The sequence below is a fragment of the Rhincodon typus genome, chromosome 14 (assembly GCF_021869965.1).
Source record: "Rhincodon typus isolate 14 chromosome 14, sRhiTyp1.1, whole genome shotgun sequence".
In the NCBI taxonomy this organism is placed as follows: Eukaryota; Metazoa; Chordata; class Chondrichthyes; order Orectolobiformes; family Rhincodontidae; genus Rhincodon; species Rhincodon typus.
The window spans coordinates 66300396-66327073 of NC_063345.1; the positions used below are offsets into that span (position 1 = coordinate 66300396).

General features: G+C 43.5%; 1 protein-coding gene across 2 annotated transcripts in view; it reads right to left on the reverse strand.

The window, feature by feature from the left end:
• Positions 1-26678, reverse strand: part of LOC109920155 (serine/threonine-protein kinase 26) — a 100412-nt gene that overhangs the window by 5136 nt on the left and 68598 nt on the right. For both annotated transcript variants that reach the window (XM_048604880.1, XM_048604879.1), the window contains exons 3-10: positions 22879-22935; positions 15843-15951; positions 15596-15753; positions 13322-13507; positions 12480-12628; positions 7312-7411; positions 5883-5945; positions 5645-5781 (exon numbers count right to left, since the gene is read on the reverse strand). In XM_048604880.1, coding sequence (XP_048460837.1) covers positions 5645-5781; positions 5883-5945; positions 7312-7411; positions 12480-12628; positions 13322-13507; positions 15596-15753; positions 15843-15951; positions 22879-22935 — 959 coding nt within the window. The remainder of the gene's footprint in view (positions 1-5644; positions 5782-5882; positions 5946-7311; positions 7412-12479; positions 12629-13321; positions 13508-15595; positions 15754-15842; positions 15952-22878; positions 22936-26678) is intronic.

Genomic DNA, 26678 nt, shown 5'->3' on the forward strand with positions numbered 1-26678 from the left:
CTCCCCTCGGCTCTGCCACTTCAGAGAAAACAACCCAAGTTTGTCTGGCCTCTCCTTACAGCTCATAACGTCTAATCCAGGCAGCATCCTGGTAAAACTCTTCTGCACCCTCTTCAAAGCCTCTGCATCCTTCCTGTAATGTGGCACCCACAACTGAATGCAATACACTTATGTGTGGCCTAACCAAAGTTTTATAAAACTGCAATATCACTTCTTGACTTGGAACTATATTCTCATCCCTTCTTTATTACTGAGTCAGTTTCCCGGATCTCCATCTCCAATAGTGTTGCGGGTGGCCCGACACCTTAAAGTTTGCAGTTGTTCTATTTTCCTTGACCTTCATCAAGGTTCTGTTCAGGATGAATAATAAATGTTGACCCAGCCAGCAATGCCCAAATATGGGGGAAGGGCAAAAAAGTAGACGTGAGGAGTGTCAGATGAGACACGATCCTAACAAATTGCAAAGCAGGTTTGATGGGCCAAATGGCCTACTCCTGTTCCTATTTCTTATGGTCTTGCTTTTCATTATTGTCATTTAATGCTCCACTTGACTCTGGGTACAATGTCATGATTATATCAGTGGACTAACAAACCGAGGTAAGAAGGCTTACATTTTGAGTAAGAGAATTTCTAATTTTCAAAATAATCTTCAAGTGTAAATCTAGGAGCAGCAAAAGTGACTATGTCGCTGCTGCTGGCCTGTTGCAAATGCTGGTTCACTAACATCCTGTTAAGGCAGGAAACCTACCATCCCTACCAAATTTGTCCAGTACGTGACTCCAGTCCTAAACTCAAGAGCCATTTCAATAATCTGCCCTGCTCCCATTTCTGTCCTGAGCCAGCTACAATTGAGAAGGAACTTCTTCACCCAGAGGGTTGTTAATCTATGGAATTCCTTGCCCAGTAAGGGACGCTACTTCAGTAAACGTTTTTAAAGATAAGGTAGATTTTTTTTTGAACAATAAAGGAATTAAGGGATACGGTGAGAACGCGGGTAAGTGGATCGGAGTCCATGAAAAGATCAACCATGATCTTATTGAATGGCGGAGCAGGCTCGAAGGGCTGGACGGCCTACTCCTGCTCCTAGTTCTTATGTTCAATGTTCCAATGAAGCAGAATGCAAGCTTGAGGAACTACACCTCATTTCACACTTAAACACTTTATACAGCCTCGAGGTATCAACATTGAATTGCATAACTTCAGACACTGACTTCATGACAGCTGCTGTCCATTTTTCCTACATTCTCTCACCTTCACAGTCTTGACCAGTTTATGTCTTATTTACTTTGTTTCGAGTAGAGAGAGCCAATTCTCTCCCTTTCACACTTTAATTTACCACCCATTTTACATCTCTATTTCTTGTTCACCACCATTAGCTACCTTTTTGTCATGTGGGCCTCAGTATCATCTGCCTTCTTGCTTCTGTCGAAAGAATTTTTAAAAAAAAGTCTATTTTCCAACACCTCTCAGTTCTGAAGAACAGACATATTGGAGTCGAAATGCTAACTCTGCTTCTCTCTCCACAGATGCTACCAGACCTGCTGAGTTTCTCTGTCCTTGTTTCTGATTTCCAGCATCCACAGTATATTGCTATAATTTTATTAAACTCAATGTGATTGACATTTTCCTTGCTTCTGAATTTGTCATATGCTGTATCCCAGGCAAGTAGGGCAACTGGTAATTTAGTGTTGCTGTTGTCAGTGACACACACTACACATCCCAAGCATGAATTTAAAAGAAAATAATCTTTCAGGCACGCTCTTAAAGTTTTGTTGGTTTCCTTTTAATTGTGATCATTGACTTAAGTGCAGTTGTAAATGGACAGATAGGTTGGAGCCAGTAGTCCTCCCTCTTGTGGGCACTGACGGAACAAAACTGTTTCTACAGATATCTGCACACAGTCTAAAATTTCTAGTAAACAAGATTTAAGCACATCACTCCAAGGGAGATGAAGTCGTGAGATTGTGAAAATCCCACTTTATCATAGAACCCAGTTTCTGTGAGTGATTCATGGCTCCAATCAATCCCTTCATTCTGTGGCAGCACCTTATTGTTTGGTTTCTCATTTTCCAAAGCACTATGAACAATTGGAGAACTGCAGACTCTCTCCTTGATGGCTAAACAGCAGCAGTGGGAGGATTACCAGACTGAGAGATGATGATTTAGATGGGGTGAAGGCTCAAGGCCCATAAGGTTTTACGAGCTCGCCCAACTCCTCCAATTACAGAAGGTCACTCGTACATTATTTTTATTCATTCATGGAATATGGGCACCCTTGGCTGGGCCAGTATTCATCACCCATCCTCAATTATCCCTTGCCATGAGTGGCTTGCTAAGGCCATTTCAGAAGGTAGTGAGGAGGGAACCAGGTTACTGTGGCTCTGGAGTCACATGTAGACCAGACCAGGCAAGAATGGCAGATTTCCCCTTCCTATAGGGCATTAAGTGAACGAGATGGGATTTTACAACAATCGACAGTGATTATAATCACTAATAGGTCAGTTTTAATTTCGGATTTTCACTGATTCAACTTTCGCTGCCTATCAGTCATGGTGAGATTTGAACCCGTATCCTCTGTGACAATACCACTGCATCATTGCCTCCCCATTGGCTGGCTAGACTAGGCCACAGTCTCAGTTCAGTTCTACCCCTCGATTTGGTGGGATCACCATCACTGATTGCAAAAGACACACTCCTCTTGTGAGGTAATGAGTTACAAATTGCATGTTCCTCATCAGGTTGGCTTCTCATACTTTTCCCATCATTATTTTTACCCGTAGTTTATTCCCAGGCAATGAGATAAAAACAATGATCAGAAATGAGAACGAGAAACAAGTCAGCCAGTATTCCTTACAGGAGTCAACAGAACCAGAACACTAACCATTCTAACCCAATGGGCATGCCCAACACTTGGAATGGCCAAGTGGGCGGTTCTGAGGCACCACCGAGATCCTGGGGTTCCTGGGATCCATGAAGAGCACTGTAGGGGAAAACTCGCCTTTCAATAATGTTATAGCGTCTTATAGATGTACAGCACAGAAACAGATCCTTCGGTCTGCTTCGTCCATGCCAACCAGATATCGTAAATTAATCTGGTCCCATTTGCCAGCATTTGGCCCATATCCCTCTAAACCCTTCCCACCAATCATGTACCCATCTGGATGCCACTCAGAATTGTCAATCAACCAATCAGTATAAATAATTGCAACAACGAAGACAGAGGTTTATCAATATTGTGCCTTTCAAGACAGGTTAAAGTAGATCACAGCCAATACATTACTTTTAAAGTGTAGACACTGTGGTCATATAGGAAGTGAGGCAACAACTTTGCTCACAACGATCAGAATTGAGATAATGAGCAGATCACCATCTCTCGTGAAGTTAGACAACAGAGAAAGGCACCAAGGAGAATGCGAATGCTGCTCTTCAAATAGTGCTATAGGGTCTTTTGCACCTACCCAAGACAGCAGGCAAGGCCTCGGGTTAACATCTCATCAGGAAGTCAGCACTTCTGACAGCGCGGCACTTCCCCTGTACTGCCCCGGAAGTTCAACTGCTTGGAGTGAGGTTTGAACAGAAAAATGCCAGAGTGGGAAGCAGATCATGGGTATTTCAGGCAACAGATGGTGAGATGCAAAAACCAGGTTTCAGCAGTCGTTCAAACAATAGAAAATATTCAATTTGAATATGAACCCAACAAACTAATGGGAAACGTTGCTTATTGACAAAATTGATTACCATTCATTTCCAGAGGTCGAAAATAACATTCTTTTATTTCTGCGAACTGATCCTTTATGGCATTGCTCCTATCAACATGGAAAATCTGATCATTTGTAAGGGCAGCAGTGTTATCTCAAAGCACACAATGTATTGTGCTGCTGTTAAACCAGCAGCAATGTTTACCACTCTCGGTCTTCTGTGTTGAGGCCATGAAACTGAACTATTGTAAAAAGGAGCTTCCCAAAAAAAAAGATACTGGAATCTGACTGCTGCTGACAAAAGATTGACTTGAATATTCCTGGCACCGGAGCAGAAAACCTAACAGCAGGAAGTGACTATTTCTACTTTCTCCCCCTCTGAAATGTTATTTATTCAACGGGGGAATCCCTAACCGCTCAGCTGTGGTTTGACTTGTCGATGCAGTGGAGACTTTGCATGCATCATGTTTACAAGATCTGACCAAGTCAGGCAAAGTGAACACGGAACAAAGAGAATCCTATCATTGAGACACAGCGAGACATCTTCTTGCTGTTTTTAATGTGCACAATAATAACAACACTACTTGCATTGATATGGCACCTTCAGCAAGGAGAGACACGTAAAGGTGCTCTGCCGGAGTGTCATCAAAGTTTAACACAAAACAAAAGTATCAGACTTTAGTCTTGGTGAGCCACTGCTTGAGCTGATAGGGTTGGAGAGGGAATATAGTGCATAGTGCCTTGGGATGTTTAAGGGAGAGTTGTCAGTGCAAGTTGTGAACATGTGTAAGGGGCTGGAGATGGAGTACACAGTTATAGTGTTGGAGGCGGTAATTGAGTTTGACTCAAAGACAATTTCAGAAGCTGGGAACTAATTCTAAAATATTACTGCCTCAGTGAGATAATGACTCACATAAAATCATACTGATGTACAGCACAGAAACAGGCCCTTTGCCGACCAGATATCCTAAATTAATCTAGTCCCATACACCAACATTTGGCCCATATCCCTCTAAACCCTTCCTATTTATATTATCCATCCAGATGCCTTTTAAATGTTGTATTTATACTAGCCTCGACCACTTCCTCTGACAGCTCATTCCATGCAAGCACCACTCTCTGCATAAAAAAAATGGCCCTTAAGTCCCTTCTAAATCTTTTGCCTCTCACCTTAATTCTACACTGTCTAGTTTTGGAAACCCCTACATGGAGGAAAAGACTTTGACTATTCATCCTATGATTTATAGACCTCTACAAGGTCACCCCTCTGCCTCCGATGCTCCAGGGAAAATAGCCCAGCCCATTCAGTCTGTCCCTGTAGCTCAAACCCTCCAACCCCAGCAACATCCTTGTAAATCTTTTCTGAACCTTTTCAAGTTTCACAACATCTTTCCTATAGCAGGGAGACCAGACTGAATGCAGTATTCCAAAAGTGGTCTAACCAATGTCCTGTACAACTGCAATATGACATCCCAACTCCTACACTCAGTGCACTGACCAATAAAGGCAATTGAACTAAATGCCTTCTTCACTACCTATCTACCTGCCTATCACGTGGAATTATTCATGTTTTAAATTATAGATAATACAGATAAATACATACCACTGCAGCTCACTAAGTAGCTCAATAAATTACCGATGATGTGGAGGTGCTGGTGTTGGACTGGGATGGACAAAGTCAGAAATCACATGACACCAGGTTATAGTCCAACAGGTTTATTTGAAAGCACAGGCTTTTGAAGTACTGCTCCTTCGTCAGGTGGAGTGAAGGCAACTTCACCTGATGAATGGAGCAGCGTTCTGAAAGCTTGTGATTTCAAATAAACCTGTTGGACTATAACCTGGCGTCGTGTGTCTTCTGAATAAATTATCTATTCAACACAATAATAACATATCATTACCAAATACAGGGTTAGTATTTTAACCATCTCTCTAGAGGTACTGACCTTTGAAACCTGTCTATTAACTTCTTTATCATCTTCTCTGTGATGCCTGGGCAGCTTGCTTCCACCATGTTAATGCTTTTCTCAAGTTCACTTATTGCTCCAGTCTTCTCTGCATTGCCTCTTTCCTGTTCCTTAAGCTGGGTGGAGAAAGATGTGTGGGCTTTAGTTTAGGTCAGAGTACTTTCTCTCATCAAAACAAATCAGGCACCCTTAACAGGAGCTGCCACATTTGACCCACCTCAGCAAAGAGAGGAGCAATCACAGTTGATAAACATGCTGATAACGTCTTGACATCTTGGTCCTAGAGAGTGGAAGAACATCAAATGTTAATGATTGCTTAAATCAGCAGAAAACGCCTGGTGGCAGCACGTAAATTGGACCAGCATGGAATTTAGAAGAATGGGGTGGAGGGTGGGTGAAATCTTATGGAAATATATCCAATTATGAAAAGAATAGATAAGATAGAAGCAGGGAGGTTGTTTCTATTGGCGGGTGAAACTAGAACTAGGGGGCTCAAAGTAAATGGGAGCAGATTGAGTTGAGAAGGAACTTCTTCACCCAAACAATTGTGAATTTGTTGAATTCCCTGCCCAGCAAAGCAGTCGGGGCTGCCTTGTTGAATGTCTTTATGGCGAAGCTAGACAGATTTTTGAATAGTAATGGAATTAAGGGTTATGGTGAGCGGGCAGGTAAGTGGAGCTGAGTCCACACAAAAGTCATCCATGATCTTATCGAATATTGGAGCAGGCTCGACAGATCACACCGCCTACTCCTCCTCCTATTTCTTCAGTTATGTAAATCTTGAACCAGGAATGCAGAGCAAAAGTTGTCTCTGTTTCCATAATCCCTTTCACACTTCATGTACTATTGAGCATGAAATTTGGCATTCGTGTTCCTCTCCGAAATCCAGAGCACAAAATCCCTGGTGACAGTGCCATCTTTCAGATGGGATGTTCTCTTGGAAGCTTGGAAGAGAGAGCCACCCCACTATTTACAGAGCAACACAGGACTTTGTCCTAGCCTCCCAACCAGTATTCATTGCTCAAGGAACATCGCTAACTCAGGTTAGCTGATCGTAATCGCATTTGAGTTAGTGGGGGCTTGCTGCATGCATATTGGTTGCTGTCTTCCCTGTAGTAAACAGATTAGATTCACCAGTTGCTTAGCACAGGGGAATAATGGCCTGTGACATTATCACTGGATTGTTAACCAAAAGACCAAGGTAATGTTCTGGGGACTCGGGTTCAAATCCTACCACTGCAGAATTGAAATTCAATTGAAAAAAATCTGAAATTAAGAGTGTAATGATGACTACAAAACCACTGTGGATTGTTGGAAAAACCCATCAGGTTCACTAACGTCCTTACCTGGTCTGGCCCACAAGTGACTCCAGACCGACATCAATGTGGTTGACTCTTAACTGCCCTCTGGGCAATTAGGGACGGGCAATAAATGTTGGCCTAGCCAGTGACGTCCTTATCCCGTGAATGAATTTAAAAAAACTGATGGACACATGGCTTAGCGCTTGGCAGAATTTTGTTGTTCCTCCAAACCCAGTGAGCCAGCCTATTCTACTTCCATCAACTAAACCACCCTGTTTCACAGGAAGTTTGAAGAAAGGAAAAGGAGATAGGAGTAGCCACTGTGGAAAACTCTTGGTTACTTACTGTTCCATTCTGCAGTTTCTTTGGATCCGGTTTCTTTCGGACTGTGGTGAAGGACCACTCGATAGGTTTGGCATTTTTGTTGTCCTTGTCATTGCTTCCACTAAAGGAAGACAGAGCAGAGGGTTACAGACAATGTGACAAATAGACCCCCTTCTCCTCAGAAGGGTCAGTGTTAACTTCTTGTTTACAAGCGAAACCCTTCAACTACAGGAATGTCTCTGGCATGAACGCCTGTTGGCATTGTTCCTGCTGTCCAGCAGTGGGACTCAAACTGCACTAACACACCACTGTTGCCATAGTGAATTGCTCACTCCCTCTCCTGTGCGTCACAGAGCAGTACATGAATTGATCCAGTCCGCCACTGCCCTACCCAGAGACAGGAACATTCCAGTTTGTACTGTGGATAATCTTGCACTTCACAACTGAGAGGACACCAACATTTGTACCAATACACACTGTTGGGGGAGTGCGGGGTTGACAACTTCCTGACAGGAGAAAGTACTTCTCCATGAGTCACTCTCCATCACATCTTTTCAAACATTTTGGAGCCTGGTGTCAGCAATGGTTCAGTGGGTAATGCTGACTTGTGACCTCTGACCCAAAAAGTTCACTTCAGCAGCTTCAGCTCAAAATCCAGGCCAACGTAACCAGTGTAATACTGAGGGAGTGTTGCACTGGCAAGGTGGCATCTTATGATAAGACTTTAAACCCAGGGCGTGTCTATCCACCCGAATGCACATAAAGGCTTCCTTGGCAACATGCCCAGGACAGCAGGAAGCTCTGCCCTGCAACCTGTCCAACTGTTAGCTCCGATATTGCTAAGAAATTGCTTAGCTCAGAAGACTGTTCCTTAAACACTCATGGTGCCAACAGTGCTTGTAGCACACACTACAACAAGAATGAGCAGCAACTGCCTCCCTAATAGCATTGTGGGTCAACCCACAGCAGGAGGACTGCAGCGGTTTAAAAAGACAGCTCACCACCACCTTCTCATAGGGCAACTAGGGATGGGCAAGAAATGCTGGTCAGCCAGCGACGCCCACATCCCCCAAATGAATAAAAAAAAACGGAAGTGTACAACTCTGTACCTGCCTGTGTCTTTTGTGCACATCTCTGTCCCTGCCTCTGTGTGTGTTTGCACGCATGTGCGCGCATCTGTTCCAGTGCCTGCCGCTGTGTGTGCGCATGTGACTGTGCACAAACCTGTCCCTGCCTGTTTGCGCGTGTGTCCCTCTGTGCCTGTCTGAGTGCGTATGCGTGTCTGTGTAAGTGCGCATCTGTGCGTGTGCATGCGCCTGTGCCTGTATATGTCTGGGAGTCTGTACCTGTGCCTTTGTGTGTGCGTCTGCATGTGCCTGCCTGTGTGTTTGCATGTGAGTGCATGCCTGTCCCTGTGCCTGCCTGTGTGTTCGCGTTCATGTGTGCGAGCGCATGTCCCTGTGCGCACATGTGCGCATGCATGTGCATGTGTCTGTCCCTGTTCCTGTGTGTTTGTTTGTGTACGCATGTGTGCGTGTCTTTGCCTTCCTGCCTGTGTGTTTGTGTTTGTGCGTGTGGGCGTGCACGCACGAGTGCATCTATTCCTGTGCCTGCCTCTGTGTGTGTGTGCACCTGTACCCATCTGTGAGTCTGTGCCTGTGTGTGTGTTTGCGTGCCTGTATGTGTCCGTGCCTGCCTGTGTGTGTGTGTGTCTCTGGGCCTGCCTCTATGTGTGAGTGTGTCTGTGTCTGTGTGTGTCTGTCTGTCAGTTTGTCTGTGCCGGCCTCTGTGTGTGTATGCCAGTGTCTGCGCGCTTGTATGTGTGCACGTCTGCGCCTGCCTGTGTGTGTGTGTGTGTCTATGCCTGCCTGTGTGTGTGTGTCTGTATTGTGTTGTGTACGTGTGTGTCTGTGTTTGTGTGTGCATGCTCATGCACATCTGTCCCTGTGCTAGCATCTGCGCACGTGTGCTTGCCTGTCCCTGTGCCAGCAACTGTGTGTGTGTGTGTGTGTGTGTGTGTGTGTGTGTGTGTGTGCGCGCGCACGCGCGCGCCTGCCTGTGTCCCTGTAACAGTCTGTGCGTGTCTGTCTGTCTGTCTGTCTGTCTGTGCCTGCTTCTGTGTGCATGCACACAGCTGTCCCTGCCTGTGTGTTTTTGCCTGCGTATGTGTGCCTATCCCTGTGTGCTTGCATGCGAGTGCGCACCTGTCCCTGTGTGCTCACGTGCGCCTGCCTATCTGTGTATGTATGTGTGTCTGTCTGCCTCTGCCTGTTTGTCTGTGCGCGCGTGTGTATCCTTATGAGTACATATCTTGGACTGTGTGTCTGTGGAGATCTGTAGTTGAAGGACTGAAGGTAACATCGGGGTCATTACTGTGATTGCATTATGAATTTCCTTATTATTCACCAACACCCCAAACATGCTAATCATGATATCAGCTAATAATGGTTCTCAAGAAGGACAAAATTGACTCAACTAATCATGAGAAATCTATTTTTTAATGTGTACTGGCTGCAGCAGAAATCCCAGCTTGCTAGTCAGTCAGAACAATTTATTAACATCCAGCAGCTCAGGACAAACAGTATTGCGCCAACCATCTAACCTGGATTGATAACACATCAACATTCAGGCAAAATAATAATATCATCAGCAAAAGGCACAGAACTGTTTTTTTGAGACCTCTGAATCACCACACAAATCCAAGATGCTAAAGAGTGTCAGGGAGGACTTTTTAGTCAGTACCTCTTCTCTAAGACATGGCAGAGTATGGCATAACACAGCGTGGAGCTTAAGGAACACAGCAGGCCAGGCAGCATCAGAGGAGCAGGAAAGCTGACGTTTCGGGTCGGGGCCCTTCTTCAGAAAATGAGTATGGCATCTTGCCCTATTGTACTGTGGTATCTCAAGTTATGGATGGCTGTTCTCGGAGACCCCCTTCCCACCCTCAATTCCCGAAGGTAAGGCAGGAAAGTGGCCAAGGACTGGGACTGGCTGAGATACTTTTGGGGACAGCCACCAAGGAAATGATGGGCCAACTGGCCTTCTCCTTTGCTGTCATCATTCCACGATCCTACATTTACTGGCATAGCTGGGAAGGGGAGGCATTGAAAATTGCCTTTAAGTCACATCTCAACTCTTTACCTTTTCCTTATGTCTGAATACCGAGAGTTAGCATGCTGCAGATACCCTCCATTGGATTAGCTCACACACCCATAGTCCACTGCCAAACTCTGCAATCGTACTATCTTTCAACTTTCCAGGCGTCTTACGCTTGTAATCATTTAATTTCCTACTGACTAAACCGTAAAACAGTTTCTAGTACAGAAGTTTGATACATTCAAAGACTTAGTAAAAAAAAATAATCCTTATATCCTCTTCTGCAATAGTTGCACCATCCCATTCTAGAAGAACTTTATAGCTAAAACAATAGTCTGATTTAATATTCATTATTTGCTCTCTCTTGAATAAATGAGACTTCTTTAATCGACTGCACCAGCCCATTCCTGAATCCGTACTGTCCTTTTCCAAATTGGCCCAGCCTTTCCCAGCCCCATCCCTCCATATCTTCGCCACCACCTCCACACAACATTAAAGCTTGCTTCTCCTGACAATTCCCTACTGCGTCATTGAAATGAGCTGGGTGGATCTTCTGTACAACACATTTGGGTTTCCAGATTCACTCAACTCCTGATTCTAGAAGACACAGCAGTCTCCAGTAACCTGACATTCAATGGCTCCCTTTCCAATCCCTGGACAGGCATGCACATCAGCATTGGCAGCTAATTCATCTCGCAGAAAGTCACTGCGGAGCCCTATCCTCCATCACCATCAAGACGCAACATACCTCATCAGATAACGATTACAGCACTGAGGTCTAACTCAGATTAAACCTAGGTGCTTGCTTGCTTGTTCGTTCTCAATTCTTTTGGGTGGTGTTGGGAGAGTGGGAAGTGGTGCCGGACTCTACAATGAGGATTCCAACAGATCTGAGGCAATTTAAAAAGGAAATAATTCTCAGACAATGACTGTCAATGACCAAGTCATTCCTAATCAGCCCAGAGGAAGTCATCATGAGGCACTTACTTTGCAGTAGTTTGCGATAACAAGCGGTTCTTTCAGTCCGGTTAAAGGGCCAACTTGTCACACTGTGGAGAGTCTGGAGCTACTTACAGGCCGAGAACAGTCGAGGACAACAGGCCTCCCTCCCAAACAGTGGTTTGCAAAACAATTGGGTTTTAACAAAGGCCCTGACAGTGTCACAGTCACTACTACGAGGAGTGACCGTTTGTTTCCAGAGTTAATTCCGAATTGCATTCAAATTCTTGGACTGTGAGATAGGTGGGATTTAAATCTTCGTTTGCTAACTGATCAGTCGGGGCTCCTAATTCAGTAATGTAACCACCGCACTTCCCATGATACTTATACACTTAATGGTAAAGTCCTGAGGAGTGTTGCTGAACAAAGAGACCTTGGGGTGCAGGTTCACAGCTCCTTGAGAACAGAGTCGCAGGTAGACAGGTTAGTAGAGAAGGCATTCAATACACTTGCCTTCATTGGTCAGAACATTGAGTATAGGAGTTGGCACACCATGTTGTGGCTGTACAGGACATTGGTTAGGCCACTTTTGGAATACTACATTCAATTCTGGTCTCCTTGCTATAGGAAAGATGTCGTCAAATGTCAAAGTGTTCAGATAAGATTTACAAGTATGTTGCCGGGATTGGAGGATTTGAGTTACAGGGAGAGGCTGAAATAGGCTGGAACTATTTTCCCTGCAGCATCGGAGGCTGGGGGGGGGGGTGACCTTATAGAGGTTTATAAAATCATGAGGGGCATGGATAGGGTGAATAGCCAAGGTCTTTTTCCCAGGGTAGGGGAGTCCAAAACTAGAGGGCAAAGGTTTAAAATGACAGGGGAAAGACTTAGAAGGAACCTAAGGGGCAACTTTTTCACACAGAAGGTGGTGAGTGTATGGAATGAGCTGCCAGAGGAGGCTGGTACAGTTACAACATTTAAAAGGCATCTGGATGAGTACATGAGTAGGAAGGGTTTAGAAGGATATGGGCCAAATGCTGGTAACTGGGACTAGGTTAATTTGGGATATCTGGTTGGCATGGGCAAGTTGGATCCGAGGGTCTGTTTCCGTGCAGTACATCTCTATGACTCTATGATGTGTGAAAAGCACTTACGAATCTGACTCGTCTGAACTGGAGTCATCATCACTGTGTTCTTCTGCTTTCCACCTCTTGTACCCGTCAATTAATTCTGTTAAATATGAGGTCTTCTTGCAGTTTTTAATGATGAACTTATGTTTGAGCAGCTCCTTGGCTGTTGGACGCTGAACAAATATGGAAACAGAGATTGATGGTTAAACAGATTCTGCTTCCTAGGAATGTGTACTGACAGAGCCTAACACTACCGAGGACCCATACTAAGAGTCTGATGGCTTTGTGTGAAGCAGCCCCTCAGAAAAAAAATCTGTCTATGCACGAAGCTCACGAAGCTAAGTGTAAGCGCAAGCATTCATTCTGGACACTATTATGCCTATATTGTTTGCACTGTTGCAAAGAATACAAAGTCTCAGCTCTGAGGGCACTGTGAGAATCAGGTTTTAAATCTTCTGTTTTATATAGTTTTAAGCCAGGCAACAGCCAAAATCCACAAGACATAGCCGTCAGCATAAAGGATACAGGTCTGTCAGGAATGGCAGTATTTCTCCAAAGAGAGTTGTGGCATTGCAGGAATGCAGCACTCAATCGTGAATCCAGGCCCTCAGATCAGTAGTTTCCAACCTTTCTTTGGATCCCCAGAATATATCATGGAATTCCAACACCCTCTCCCCCCTCTTCTCCCACTGCAAACATCACAGAATTGTTACGGTGCATCCAGTGTGCAAAGTGCACACGTTCAATGTAAGAAAAACAAATGTTGAAAAATCCAGTATAATGTTCAGCTCGACATGAAAAATGCACAGAATCCTTTAGGGGTGCCCAGGGAATCTTGAGAGAGAAGCATTGACTTAGATACTTACAAAGGAAGGGTCCTTATTCAAACAGGCGTCTACAAATTCCTTAAAGGACTTGCTGAACTCTCCACTGAGAGTTGGCGGGTTGTTTTTGGGTATAAGAAACAGGACCCTCATTGGATGCATGTCTGAGTTGGGTGGCTCACCCTTGGCCAGTTCAATGGCTGTGATTCCCAATGACCAGATGTCTGCCTGCGAAAAGGGAAGAGAGATATTGATATGCTGAGCAATTACAACTTAACATAAGGACACTGCAATACTGTGGCTCAATGTAATGATAGAGGTATGCAGAGATCATGCTAGCCTAACCCTAATGCATGGAGAGAAAAAGGAGGGGTGAATGAAAGGCAGAGCGTGCCACCGAGAGAAATAGACAGCGCAAGAATGACAGAAAAGGGAAACACGTGAAAGATAGAGACAGAAGAAGGAGAGCTGATATTAATTGGAATCCCAGGAACTTGCTACAACCAATTAAGAACTTTTGAAGTCACTGAGGGTGCTTTCATAACCCTGCCAAACAGGTTAACAATCGAATAGAAGATCGAAAGTGCTGGAGAAACTTCTGAAGATCCGTCGTACTGCACTTGAAACATTAACTCTGTTTCTCCCTCCACAGATGCTGTCAGACCTACTGAGTTTCTCCAGTACTTTCTGTTTTAATTTCAGATACCCACACAACTTGGTTTTTATACTAGGTTGAGCATCGCCTTGCAAATCTTTTTGACACAAACACACATGCACACACAATGGCAGGTGGCGAGAATGGAAGAGATTCCTGGTTAGCTACATGATGGAAAGAAATTGAAGCCTTTGTCACCAATGTGCATAGCTCCAAAGTACAACATGCACGTGGAAGTCTATGTTGCCACGGCAACTCGGACTCCTTAGTGGGCGTGTCAGCTCAGTTGGTCGGAAGACTGTTGTGGATCAGTTCGGAAACAACTCCGAGGGGTTCAATCCCCATTCTGGCTTTGGTGGATTTGAGGTCTGCCTTCTTATCCTGCCCATGGTGAAGGCCATGGCACTATGGGTCAGACCTGCCTTTGGGCTGGAAACTAAATTAGAAGGAAGAAGAGAAAAGGCTGAGGAGTGGAACATGGCTGTTCCAAAGAGCTTGTCTGAACCGAATGGGCCAAGTGACCTCCTTCTGTGCTGTATTAATTCTTTCTTTTGAGAGCATAGAAATTTCACAATCAGTAATCTGATAATGTTCGAATTCCTTATTCCTCAATTAATATCACCACCAGAAAAATAAGCTGTTCATTTCACTAATCTTTGTGGAATCTTGCTGTGCAATCAACTACTGTATTACAACAGAGACTTGTGCTTCAAGACAACATAATTGTTCATAAATCAACTTAGGACTCCCTGAGGTTGTATTGACAAGTTCATTCATTCATTTAGAGTTATTAGTTTCTGGGCGAAATCAATGGGTACTTGTCCTGAAATGGCCTTTTGTATCTAATCACTCCAAGAACAGAAGATGGTGGAGGTTGGGGTTTGGAGATTTTAAAATGAACAAAGGTCAGATGACTTCCAACGGCTTGGGAATCAGTGGCGAGAGGTCATTTTCCAAAATTGCGACTCAGAGAAAGAGAGATTCAGAGAAATTCTATTTTGCCAATGATTCTCAAGACATGAAATGCTTTTCTACAATAAGTGATTGGTGAAGAGCCTGTAATGGCCATTGTACTCAAGCAGTGCTTTCTTTTGACAATAGTAAACCATTCCAAGATGCACTACAGAAATATCATTAAAAGAATGTGATGCTGAATAACATCAGGAGACATTAGGAAAGGTGAATGATTTAGCTGTTAAACAAAAAACCCCTCAAAATAGGAGGATAAGCTAGACAGGAAACAAGGCTTGGGGAAGGACTTCCAGAGCCTGGAGCCTTGGCAGTTCAAGGCACAGCCATCAGTGGTGAAGCAGCAATAGTCAGGGATAGTCAAGAGGCCAGAACTGAAGAACTGCAGAGATGTTGGAGGATTGTGGGGCTGGACAGCATTATTGAGGGACGGGCCAGACTATTAATGGATTTGAAAAAAAAGACGGGGATGTTAAAACAAATTAGTTGTTGAATTCAATGTGGATCGATGAGCACAGTTTGGAGGGCGGAGGTGTGAACAGAATTTGGCAATGTACAATGATAAAATGGTTCAATATTTGGAGAGAAGGGCAACTCAAGAAATGCAGAAAGCAGGATTCAGCTTTGAATTGCCAGAACAGATTCAAGGGGTTTGTTGATTTAGGGGTGTTGAGCTGTTGTACCACAATTACCTTGGAGTCATAAGCAGATTGTTGAATGACCTCTGGTGCCATCCAGAAAGGAGTACCGACAAAAGTGTCTCGTTTAATCTGCGTGTCAGTCAGCTGACCAGCCACACCAAAATCTGCCAACTTCACGTCACCTTGCTCCGATAATAAGACGTTGGCAGCTGGATGAGCAAAAGAAGACATACAGAAGGGTGAGAAACCTTTCACAGAGCATTACATAGGACCAAGAGCTGACTGAGCCCAGTGTTACCTTTAATGTCCCTGTGTATCTTTTTCTCGGAGTGCAGGTAATCTAAGCCTTTGAGGATTTCCTTCAGCATGGTTGCAATTTGGAATTCATCGAAGGGCCCAGCTTGGAGCTGAAAGAGAAACACTCATTACAAACCAGCAACTTGTTGAATAATTTAATCCTACCCTCTAAAAGACTTAAATATGCAGATCTATCTAAATCTCACCGTCAAAGGGTTAGAATCCTTTACAATATTCAGAGGCAAATGTGGAAACATCGACTGGAGGAATCCCAGCAGACCAGATGGGATGGTCTTCACAAAAGATTGTACAGGGCTCAAGAAAGTGTATGTACAGTGGGAGATGGGAGCCAAGCTCACACAAAGCTGAGAAGGGCACATGTTAATTAGCTTAACAGATTAGAACATAGAACATAGAACATAGAACATTACAGCGCAGTACAGGCCCTTCGGCCCTCGATGTTGCGCCGACGTGTGAAACCAATCTGAAGCCCATCTAACCTAAACTATTCCATTATCATCCATATGTTTATCCAATGACCATTTAAATGCCCTTAAAGTGGGCGAGTCTACTATTTTTGCAGGCAGGGCATTCCACGCCCTTACTACTCTCTGAGTAAAGAACCTACCTCTGACATCTGTCCTATATCTATCACCCCTCAATTTAAAGCTATGTCCCCTCGTGCTAGCCATCACCATCCGAGGAAAAAGGCTCCCACTGTCCACCCTATCTAATCCTCTGATCATCTTGTATGTCTCTATCAAGTCACCTCTTAACCTTCTTCTCTCTAACGAAAACAGCCTCAAGACCCTCAGCCTTTCCTCATAAGACCTTCCATCCATACCAGGCAACATCCTGGTAAATCTCCTCTGCACCCTTTCCAATGCTTCCACATCCTTCCTATAATGCGGTGACCAGAACTGTACGCAATACTCCAAGTGCGGCCGCACCAGAGTTTTGTACTGCTGCAACATGACCTCATGGCTCCGAAACTCAATCCCTCTACCAATAAAACCTAGCATACTGTACGCCTTCTTAACAACGCTATCAACCTGGGTGGCAACTTTCAGTGATCTATGCACATGGACACCGAGATCTTTCTGCTCATCCACACTACCAAGAAATCTTAGCCACCAAAAAAATCTCATGACTGGAAATGGACCACAGAGATCTAGAAATATCCTCTCCCACCATCACTGTCACACCTTGCACAACAAACGTACGTCAACGTAGCACTTAAGAGCAGGATAGGCCATTCTGACCTTCAAACCTGTTCCACCATTCAGTAAGATCATGGCTGATCTGCTTGTTGCTCCAACTCCAATTGCCTGTCGGACCCCATCACTCTTGATTCTCTTGTCTATCAAAATCTAATTTAGCCACAAATAAGTGTAATAATCTAACCTCCTCACTTTCTGGGGAAAGAGAATTTCAAGGATTTACTGGCTTCAATGTGGCCATGCAAACAGCTGTCCAAAGTTAGCACACTTGTGTACACAAGTTACGTTACCGTTCAACCTTTAGTTATTTCTATTGTTGGTGTGAGGTCTTGTTTAGAATCTGTGTTTTGGATGGGAGTCAGACAGATTTTATTTCTAAATTAGGAATTTATAAAACACCACATTGACTGACTGTCTATAAATTGTGTGCTTTTTGAACAAAGTAGAATGTATCTAAACAAGGCCTCATACCTAACATGCATTGTCCGACCTAAAATGTTGTTTAAAACCTTTAGGGTTCTCTCAGGGCAGTGACTTGAAAAAAATCTGGGGATTTACATATACATGTTAATCAATTAAAACCTTCAAACTGATTAAAGATTTAACAGCAAATTAGGTTTGCTCAATTCATCCTCATCAGTTCTATAACCCTTTGATCTTTTGCTTAGAAGTTCTGTGTCTGATGCTACCTCTCTCACGAACAACTGGAGGATGAGTGAGGCTCCGAAAGCTTGTGTTTTCAAATAAACCTGTTGAACTATAACTTGGTGTCATGTGATTTCTGACCTTTTAAATGTTGTAATTGCCTCTACCATTTCCTCTGGCAGCTCGTTCCATATATCCACCAACAGCTGTGTGAAAATGTTGCCCCTCAAATCCCTTTTATATCTTTCCCCTCTCACCTTAAACCTATGCCCTCTAATTTTGGACTCCCCTGACCTGGGAAAAGACTTTGGCTATTCACCTTATTGCTGCCTCTTAGGATTTTATAAACACCTATGAGGTCACCCCTCAGCTTCTAACACTCCAGGGAGAAACTACCAGCTTCTCCTTATAACTCAAATCCTCCAGTCCCGGCAACATCCTTCTATACATACTTACACATGGCATGGGGAATATGACGCCCAGGGTCCCTTAAACCTGCCTGCAACACCTCATCCCACTTTCTGTCCATATTATTGATAGTGATACAGACCACAATCTCTGGCTAATCGCACTTCTCTCTTCGAGAGTTCTGCAGCCACTCCGTGATGTCCTCACACAAGGATCAGGAGTTAATACAGCATCCTGGACACAGGTCTGCAGCACATAAACACCCATTTAGCTACTGAATCTCCGGAGACTGGTGCCTATCCAATCTTGCTGCTGCATCCACCCTCCTGTACAACCGAGCTCTGAGGAATCATTGCGGTCAGCAGTATTAGGAACTGAATACAGGTTGGACAGTCATCAATACTTGGGGGATTCCTGCACTAACTGCCTGTCCTGGTCAGCATCCATTCTCCCTCTGCCGGCACATCACTAAGCTGCAGAATAACCGCGTCAAGAAACAAGTTATCCATAAAACTCTCAGTCTTCAGTTCTAGATCCTACAGTCCACTTGGAAAAAATGATTAGGAGCACCTTAAGTAGTTAATACCACTAAATTCAATGCACTGGCAGTGGAATGCATTCGCAGATACAGTCTCATTTAAATCAGCAGCAAATGTTGAAGCATAATTCACCCATAATTTCTACATTGGAACGGAAAGTGGTATAAAATTAAACAGATAATTTTGAATCTCTCAGTAGAAAATTTACTCGATGGTTCAGCATCATGTGCCAGTTTGTTCCAATACTATGGGTGATTTGGTCCAATTGCTTCACTATTCTAACTCACTGCTAGAGGGTGTGCAAAGATTCTAGCTTGGAAGTTCTCAATCACATCGGTAAATCAAGCAAAGGACTGAGCACTGCATAGTAAGAAAGAATTAACTCAGCAGCTCAAACAGTCACTGATGCTCCCCTTACATTTCAAACTCAGCTCTACAGGCAACTGAAAGACCACAGCACGCTAGGAATGCACCGCAGCACTGCTGAGAGAGAGAGCTGACACCAATTACCTTCCCTGGGGCAAACCTGCAGTCACCCTCAAACAGCCAGTAAAACACGGAGCAGCTTTTAAACAGCAGTACCACAACGGTTCCATTTATTACTGAACATCTTTCTGTACAATCATTTACACAATGCATTAGAAACAGGTCATGCCATTTCCTCAGTTCCTGTGACCACAAAACAGACCAGAACATATACAATGCCCCAAATTAATTCGAATGCAGCAGTGTTACAGAGCAATGGAAAACAATGTTTACTTGATGCTGAGAAGGAAATAGGAGTGAGGTCCTCTCCAGCCATTCTCTGGATGGTGTCTGAAACTTGACCTGTGACAGTTCAAGTGAGCAACAAATTGCACAGAACACCAAAATCAACTGCGCTCCTGCCACTACCTGCAACCTGAAGTTGTTTCAGAGGGTTAACAATGACCATTTGCTCTGTAAATTAAAATGTGTCACCACCCTGCATTGCAAGAGGTCTAATTTCCTCACAGTGATGATGCACTGCTGCAAGACTGCACCTATACTCCTTGGAGGGGCTTATTCCTGGTTCAAAAGATTTCACTCCTAAACAGGGTTACACGTACTGGAGAGGGATTAAACCAAAGCAAAAGATAAATTGCTGGAGAAACTCAGTATCATCTGTGGAGAGAAGGTAGAGTCTGAACAGATGAAGGGTCATGGGACCCAAATCGTTAACTTTGCTTTCTCTCTCCACAGACATTGACAGAACTGCTAAGTTTTTCCGGCAAATGGTGTTTTTGTTTCTGCAGTTCTTTGTTTCATGTTAGGGAATAACCCAAGGTCTTCTCTTTTTGGCAGACATCTGAATGCTCTGCTGTTGTGCGGAGACCTGCAAATTATAAGGGGAGAAACCTTGGGGCGTCGTACAGTTAACACCAACAAAGTAAATGATAATGTGCATGAACACACAATCTCCACGTTTATAGTGGCTTCCACTGCCTTGGCGTTCCACGAAATGTCAGACAATTTTGTCTTCATGCAGCTGTCTGTACTCATGTCAATTCCAATACTCAATCGCAAATAGGCAAAAAGAGGAAGAATGACTAACAGTTTCAGTTTAAAAAGCTGAACAGGAGGCACAGCTCAAATGGCCGAAATAGGGCAGGAAGTGTCAGGTAGCTTTTCCTTTGAGCTTGTTATCATTGTTGAATGAGCAGTCAAGAGTGTGACCAAACAGGACTTTGTGGTGAAGCCAGGTTTCAACACAGAACAGAAAAGCTGCTGTCACTGTCAACATAAATCCAGCACAGCCCACTGCACAATAACTAAAGAAACCACAAGTTGGCGGATGACATACAAAGCCTTCTGCATAACGGCAAGCTAGACAGGGTCAAAGGTAAACGAGCATTGAGATAATCATGTTTCATATCTTCAGAGTTTACAATTCTTCACCTGATATAGTGGACACCGCCGTTAATTAAAAGGGTGTCTCACCATTCGTTCCTCTTTTTCACTTCGCCATCAGCAACCCTCTTTCACACTCTCCATTTAACAGCTACAAAGAATGAAAACGAACCATTAAATCAGACAGGTTATCGCTCCTGTCTGTTAGATGGGATTCATTGAGGTCTGGGGAAACTGATGAAACACTGATAGCAGTGTAAACACAATCATCACTGAGTGTACTTAAACAAACCTATGTGTTACACTTGAATTCATCTTCCTCACAGGAACAGGCTCTATCACATCATCTAGCCACTCCCAGCTGATAGTTTCACTTCTCACTGTTTAAGTAAAAAGCTACGATCTGTGCTGTGCTGCTCACAGTGAGTTGGAGGTTTACCGTGTGATAATGTCGCTTTGTGCGTCATTCTACATTCACAGATTTATGTGAGGGATCAATCAGTGGGGTCCTGGTTCCTCCTGAAAGCTAGGAAATGCCAGCCTATAGACTCCTCACATTTACAATGTAAAAAGTGCTCTACAATAGGACAATGTCCAGAACACCATTGAGTCCTGCATGTATCCATCAAAAACTGAGGCTGAACAACAGGAGGGATGAAAGGGAGATAAACTGCTACCATTGACTTCAAAGGAGATATTCATGACAGCAACAATTTCCATTCATGTAGAACACATTCAACCATCAAGCTCCAGCTTGCTGCCAATGAGTTGGTGATAGGACAGAATGTATGGAGGATGAACGATAAACAGTTCCCTCAACGCAGCAATCCGAACCTTCTCTCAACAGTGGAAAATCTCTTCCTGGAGTCATCCCTCAATGATGCTCTCTCCCTTTCCTGAGGCCTGAGCCCAAAATCAGGAGTGATGCCCCAGTGCAGCACTAAAGGGCTACAGCACTGTCACAGGTGCTGCCTTTTGGATGCAAGGTTAAACTGAGGCCCTGCATGGATGTAATAGACTGTATAGCAACATTTTCACAAATGAACAAAGGAGATACTCCCTGTGTCCTGCCTAATGTTTGCCTCTCAGCCAACTCAACAGATTATCAAGTTGTCATCGCATTGTGGCACCTTGCTGTGTGTAACATTGACCGTTGGGATTCAATTACTATAGTGACTAAACTTCAGGACCATTTGGATAGATGTAAAGGCTGCAGAAGGGCCTGAGATTATGAAAAACACACTTTCTGTCATGTTCATAATCCTGCAGAGCAAAATGAAACATGGAACCATCATGTGCTAAAGACAAGAGGTGGTCAGATCATGATCACTAACAGAAGACTCTCAACATTAACCAGGCATGAAATAAAATGGAAGGAGCACAAACTATTCATCAGAACTGATACCAGAGTGCGTGGAGACTGTGTTTCAGTATTGGGGAAGCAATGTGCAATCTATTCTGACTTCCAATGTGTAACAAACCCTAGGTTGTCACCTTAAACACAAGCTGCTTATTTGTCCTGATCTTATGCAAAGACTCTTAGGTTGCATAGCCTCCTAGACTGTTCTGGAGTGTGACCAAATCAACTAAGGATTTAGCTATCAGACACTGCTGTGTGTAAACAAGTAGGAAAATCAACAGGACATTCCACTCTGTTTCACTCTAATAGGATACTCAAATTTCAGGGGCTGCTGCAATGCCAGGGTGCACAATTGGGTGCTAGAACCCACACCATGTGCTGGATAGAGTTGGTTCTGGAATGCAGTGGATTGTGGGCAATAAAGCCTCCATTATTGGATGATCGATAAATTGAACATCCATGTTGGCAGCTCAAAGGAGGAGGGATCATAGGTGGTCATGTGATAAATCCTGCAGGAACATGGTCCAACTAGTGTTGGTAAGTCAATACAGGGCACTTTTACTTGAGTCATACTCAGCAATAAAAAACATAGCAGCTAAAATAAAATTCTGAATCAAGTCAGACAATCTACACTCTTTGAGATAATCAACATTCTCCAAGTTTCGAAACATTCCATGATTTTGCAACCCCCAGATTTAATGAGGGCACTGATTATGTGGAAAGAAACCATGAGCAAATTAGCATGTGGCCAGGGTGCCAGAGAGCCAGAGATAACTAAGCTACTGCACTGTTACGTACAGAAGGAGACCTTTCAGCCCATTGATCTTGAATCTCCAAATGAGAAGCTCCTCTAGTACCATTCTCCCTTATCTCCAAATGCAGTGTAGCTTTAATCAGATCCATTGAGACTTCCAATACAGACCTTCCGTGACGATCAATGGAAAAATTAATAAATTATAATGAATATAATTAATAAGTAATTAATAAATTACTTACCAAATCCAAGGCTGAACCACCTCCCAAATATTCCATGATGATCCATAACTTCGTCCCCTGTAAAGAGAAAGGTACATAAATAATTAGCTGGAAGAATCAGAGGTGGGACACGTATTAGAATCCAGATCTTCACATTCTGCCCCTTTTTACCAGCAGTGAGTGACATTACGAGCTGCTTATTTGGTTGCACTGCAGTTTCTGGTCCTTTTACCTCAGAAGGCAACTGTAGATCTTAGCATAGAGGGAAACCTTGGAACCTTCAAAAAGATCCTTCCAAAAATGAGCAGGTGTCGACTGATGCACAAAATATAAATTGTGGTCCATCAGATGTTGATGCAGGAGGTTACACTTCTGATTATCAGTCATCATTAGCATTCCGCATTGTGGGACGTGCCTTAAACGTCATCACATCTTTCTGGAAACAGGGCTTGTATTGCAGTGCTTGATCCCATGCACTGGCTTATAAGTCAAAAATAACCCTAAACAGGAATTTATGAGCCGAAAATCTGAAAGTCAACTCCCAATGTACGTATAACACCAAAGATGCTTTGGCTGAATTTGGGGATGGACTTACAGACTGTTCATTATCCCAAGCATGCATTTTGGTGTCACAAAAAAAGTTGTCTTACACACTGTGATCTATGATATTTCTGTTACCATTTTTCTTTATTTGGCCTTGGGATCTGGATCACGCTCGAAGTCCTCACCTTGACAGGTGAACCACAGCTGGGTTTGTCTCCAAAGAAGTACAACACAAGCTTGAGGAACATTACCTCATTTTCCTCTTCAGCATTGCAAAGCCTTGAGGTCTCAGTATTGAACTGCTTAACTTCAGAAACTGATTGCATTATGTCTGTTCTGGATTGTTCTTTCCTCCTACTTCCCTCACCTTGTTTACTTTGCACTCAGTAGATAGGACACATTCTCTCCATTTCACACATTCACTTACACCCATTTTAGATCTCTTTATTTTCCACCATTAGCAAATCAACTCTGGAGTCTTTTCATAGAATCACAGATCACTACACTGTGGAAGCAGGCCATTAGGTCCATCAAATCCACATCACCCCTCCAAACAGCATCCCACCCAGACTCATCCCCCTACCCTGTCCCTGCATTTCCCAGGGTGAATCAACCCAACCTGCACATCCCTGGATACTACGGACAATTTAGCATGGCCACTCTACCTAACCTGCACATCTTTGAACTGAGAAAGGAAACTGGAGCACCCAGAGGAAACCCACACAGGCGCATGAGGGTGGAATCGAACCTGGGTCCTTGGCATTGTGAGGTGGCGGTACTAGTCACTGAGCCACCGTGCCACGCTAAATAATTGCTCTTTTGCTAGACCTCTATACCGTCTGCCCTCTTGCTCCTCCTCTGTCTCTGTCAAAAGTATAATTTTAGAAAACAGCAATATTCAACATCTTTCAATTCCAAAGAAGTGTAATAACCAGACTTGAAACAGTAACTCTTTCCCTGCACATATGCTGTCAGATCACTTGTGTTTCTCCAGCATTCTGTTTGCTTGGTAAACTAAGTTGTAAGGTGGCTGCAAAAAAAAAGGATATTGTGGGATTACAAGTATCAATGAAAATGTGACAGATGAAATACAATGCAAGGAACTGTGAAGTTTTGTACTTTTGATAGGAAAAGCAGAATTTTTGTTTAAAATGGTGTGGGAGTAGGCAATGTCAGCATTCAAGGGACCTGAATAGTTGTGTTCACGAATCACAGAAGGCTAACAGTTAGGAAGGGAAGTGTCCCTGTAAAGAGTTGCTGTATTCTTCCCAGACATTAAGGCTGCTCATTCATTAGAGTACAAAAGTAAAATAATTTTACTACAATTGTATAGTGCTTTGGGAATACCATAGATGGAATGCCGTGAGAGATGTTGAACTCCTATTGTGAGGATATATTTGCTTTAGAAAGATTGCACCGATTCCCGGAATGTAGGGAGATTACAGTGAGAAATTGAGAAATACTGAACTAAAACATTAACTCTGATTCTCTTTCTCCGCAGATGCCATTGAGCATTTACAGCATTTTCTGTCCTTTTTTTCCCAGTTTATCTTAGATTCTCAACACCTGTATTGTTTTCCATGCTCTCCAGAATCCAGAAGAAAATGACATGTTCCCGTTGAAAAATGTGCTACAATCATCAGTGTAATAAGATAATGTTTTGGGACACATTTTTCAATTTCAGTTTGACAGATAGTAAACCAGGATGGGTTGATTATTAGAAATTAAAAGAAGGCTTAGGCTGTTTTACTGAGGAGAAGGTGAGAGGGACTTGCACATAAGAGACGACAACAGAAGCCTGTGCGCTACCAGTGCAGACTCAATCCTCCAAAATCCCAGCGTTGTGTCTGAACAATCCACTTAGTTTGAAGATGAAAGCACATTAGGGTCAACAATAACACAATGGCAGAACAACCTGGAGGCAAGACTAATGTGTATCATGTGGCTGTGAAGAGGGGGATAATGAAAACCATTTTTGAGATCAGGTTACATGCTCCCTACAAATCAGTACGTGCGACAGACAGGCAGAAGTTATTGCATGGAGTGCAGACAGAAGAGACTGCACGGCTTTGTAAACTATCACATCTGAATGTAGAATAGAAGTAGTAACATTCTCACAGCAATCTAAGGGTTCTGAGAAATTAGTTCTGATATAGCCAGAGATGAGGAAGAAGCACTTGGACAGATTTTTCATCTCATTTGTCCATGGGTGTGGGTGCCGCTGGCTGGACCAGAATTTATTGCATTTCCCAACTGCCCAGAGGGCAGTTAAGAGTCAACCACAATCCTGTGGGACTGGAATCACAAATAGGCCAGACCAGGCGAGGACGACAGTTTCCTTCCCCGAAGGATATTAGTGAACCAACAATCGACAATGGTTTCATGATCATCATTAGACTCTTACTTCCAGATTTTTCACTGAATTCAAATTCTGCCATCTGCCATAGTGGGATTTGACCACACGTCCTCAGAATATTACCTGGGTCTCTGGATTAATAGTCTAGCAATAATACCACCAGGCCATTGCCTTCCCTAAGTAGATTTACGAAACTTTCTGAAAAGCATGTGGAACACCCAGTGGTAGGCATGTGAAGTTATTACTTGGTGAAGATGGGGATAATATCAACTCACTGGAGTCTGTGGATTGCTTGTAAGGAGTGCACCTCCATGGACAGCATGACCTTTGAGTACGAAAAGAACGGTTCTTTTGATAGTTTCTCATACGAAAATACAAAACCGTTAGTCAATTTCTTTTTAGTCACTCTTTTTTAAAAACAGTAAATGTTTCAAAATGAGAAATCTTGCTGCGTTATCCTTCTCGGGAATTAACTGGAAACGTAAATTTATTTTGAAAAGAGATTGTAACACAAATGCAATGTTTAAGAGCCTTGACGAGGTAGATGCCGGGCAGCTTTCTCGGGCAGGGAGTCTAGGACTGAGGTTATAGTACCAGAATAAGGCAAGAGGGGGAAGTCCAAAGATGATGTCAGGGGCAAGTTTTTTTTTAAACACAGAGAGCAGTAGTGGAGGCAGATACGATAGAGACATTTAAGAGACTTTTAGATAAGCACTTGAATTGCAAGGATTGGAGGGATATGGACCAAGGGCAGGCATAAGGGATTAGTTTAATTTGGTGTCATGTTTGGCACAACACTGTGGGCTGAAGGGCCCATTCCTGTGTTGTACTGTTCCATGTTCTATGTTCTAATAAGTTGTCGACACTTCAGGACTGAGATGAGGAACGCTCTCTTCACTAAAAGGTTTGAAATCTTGGAATT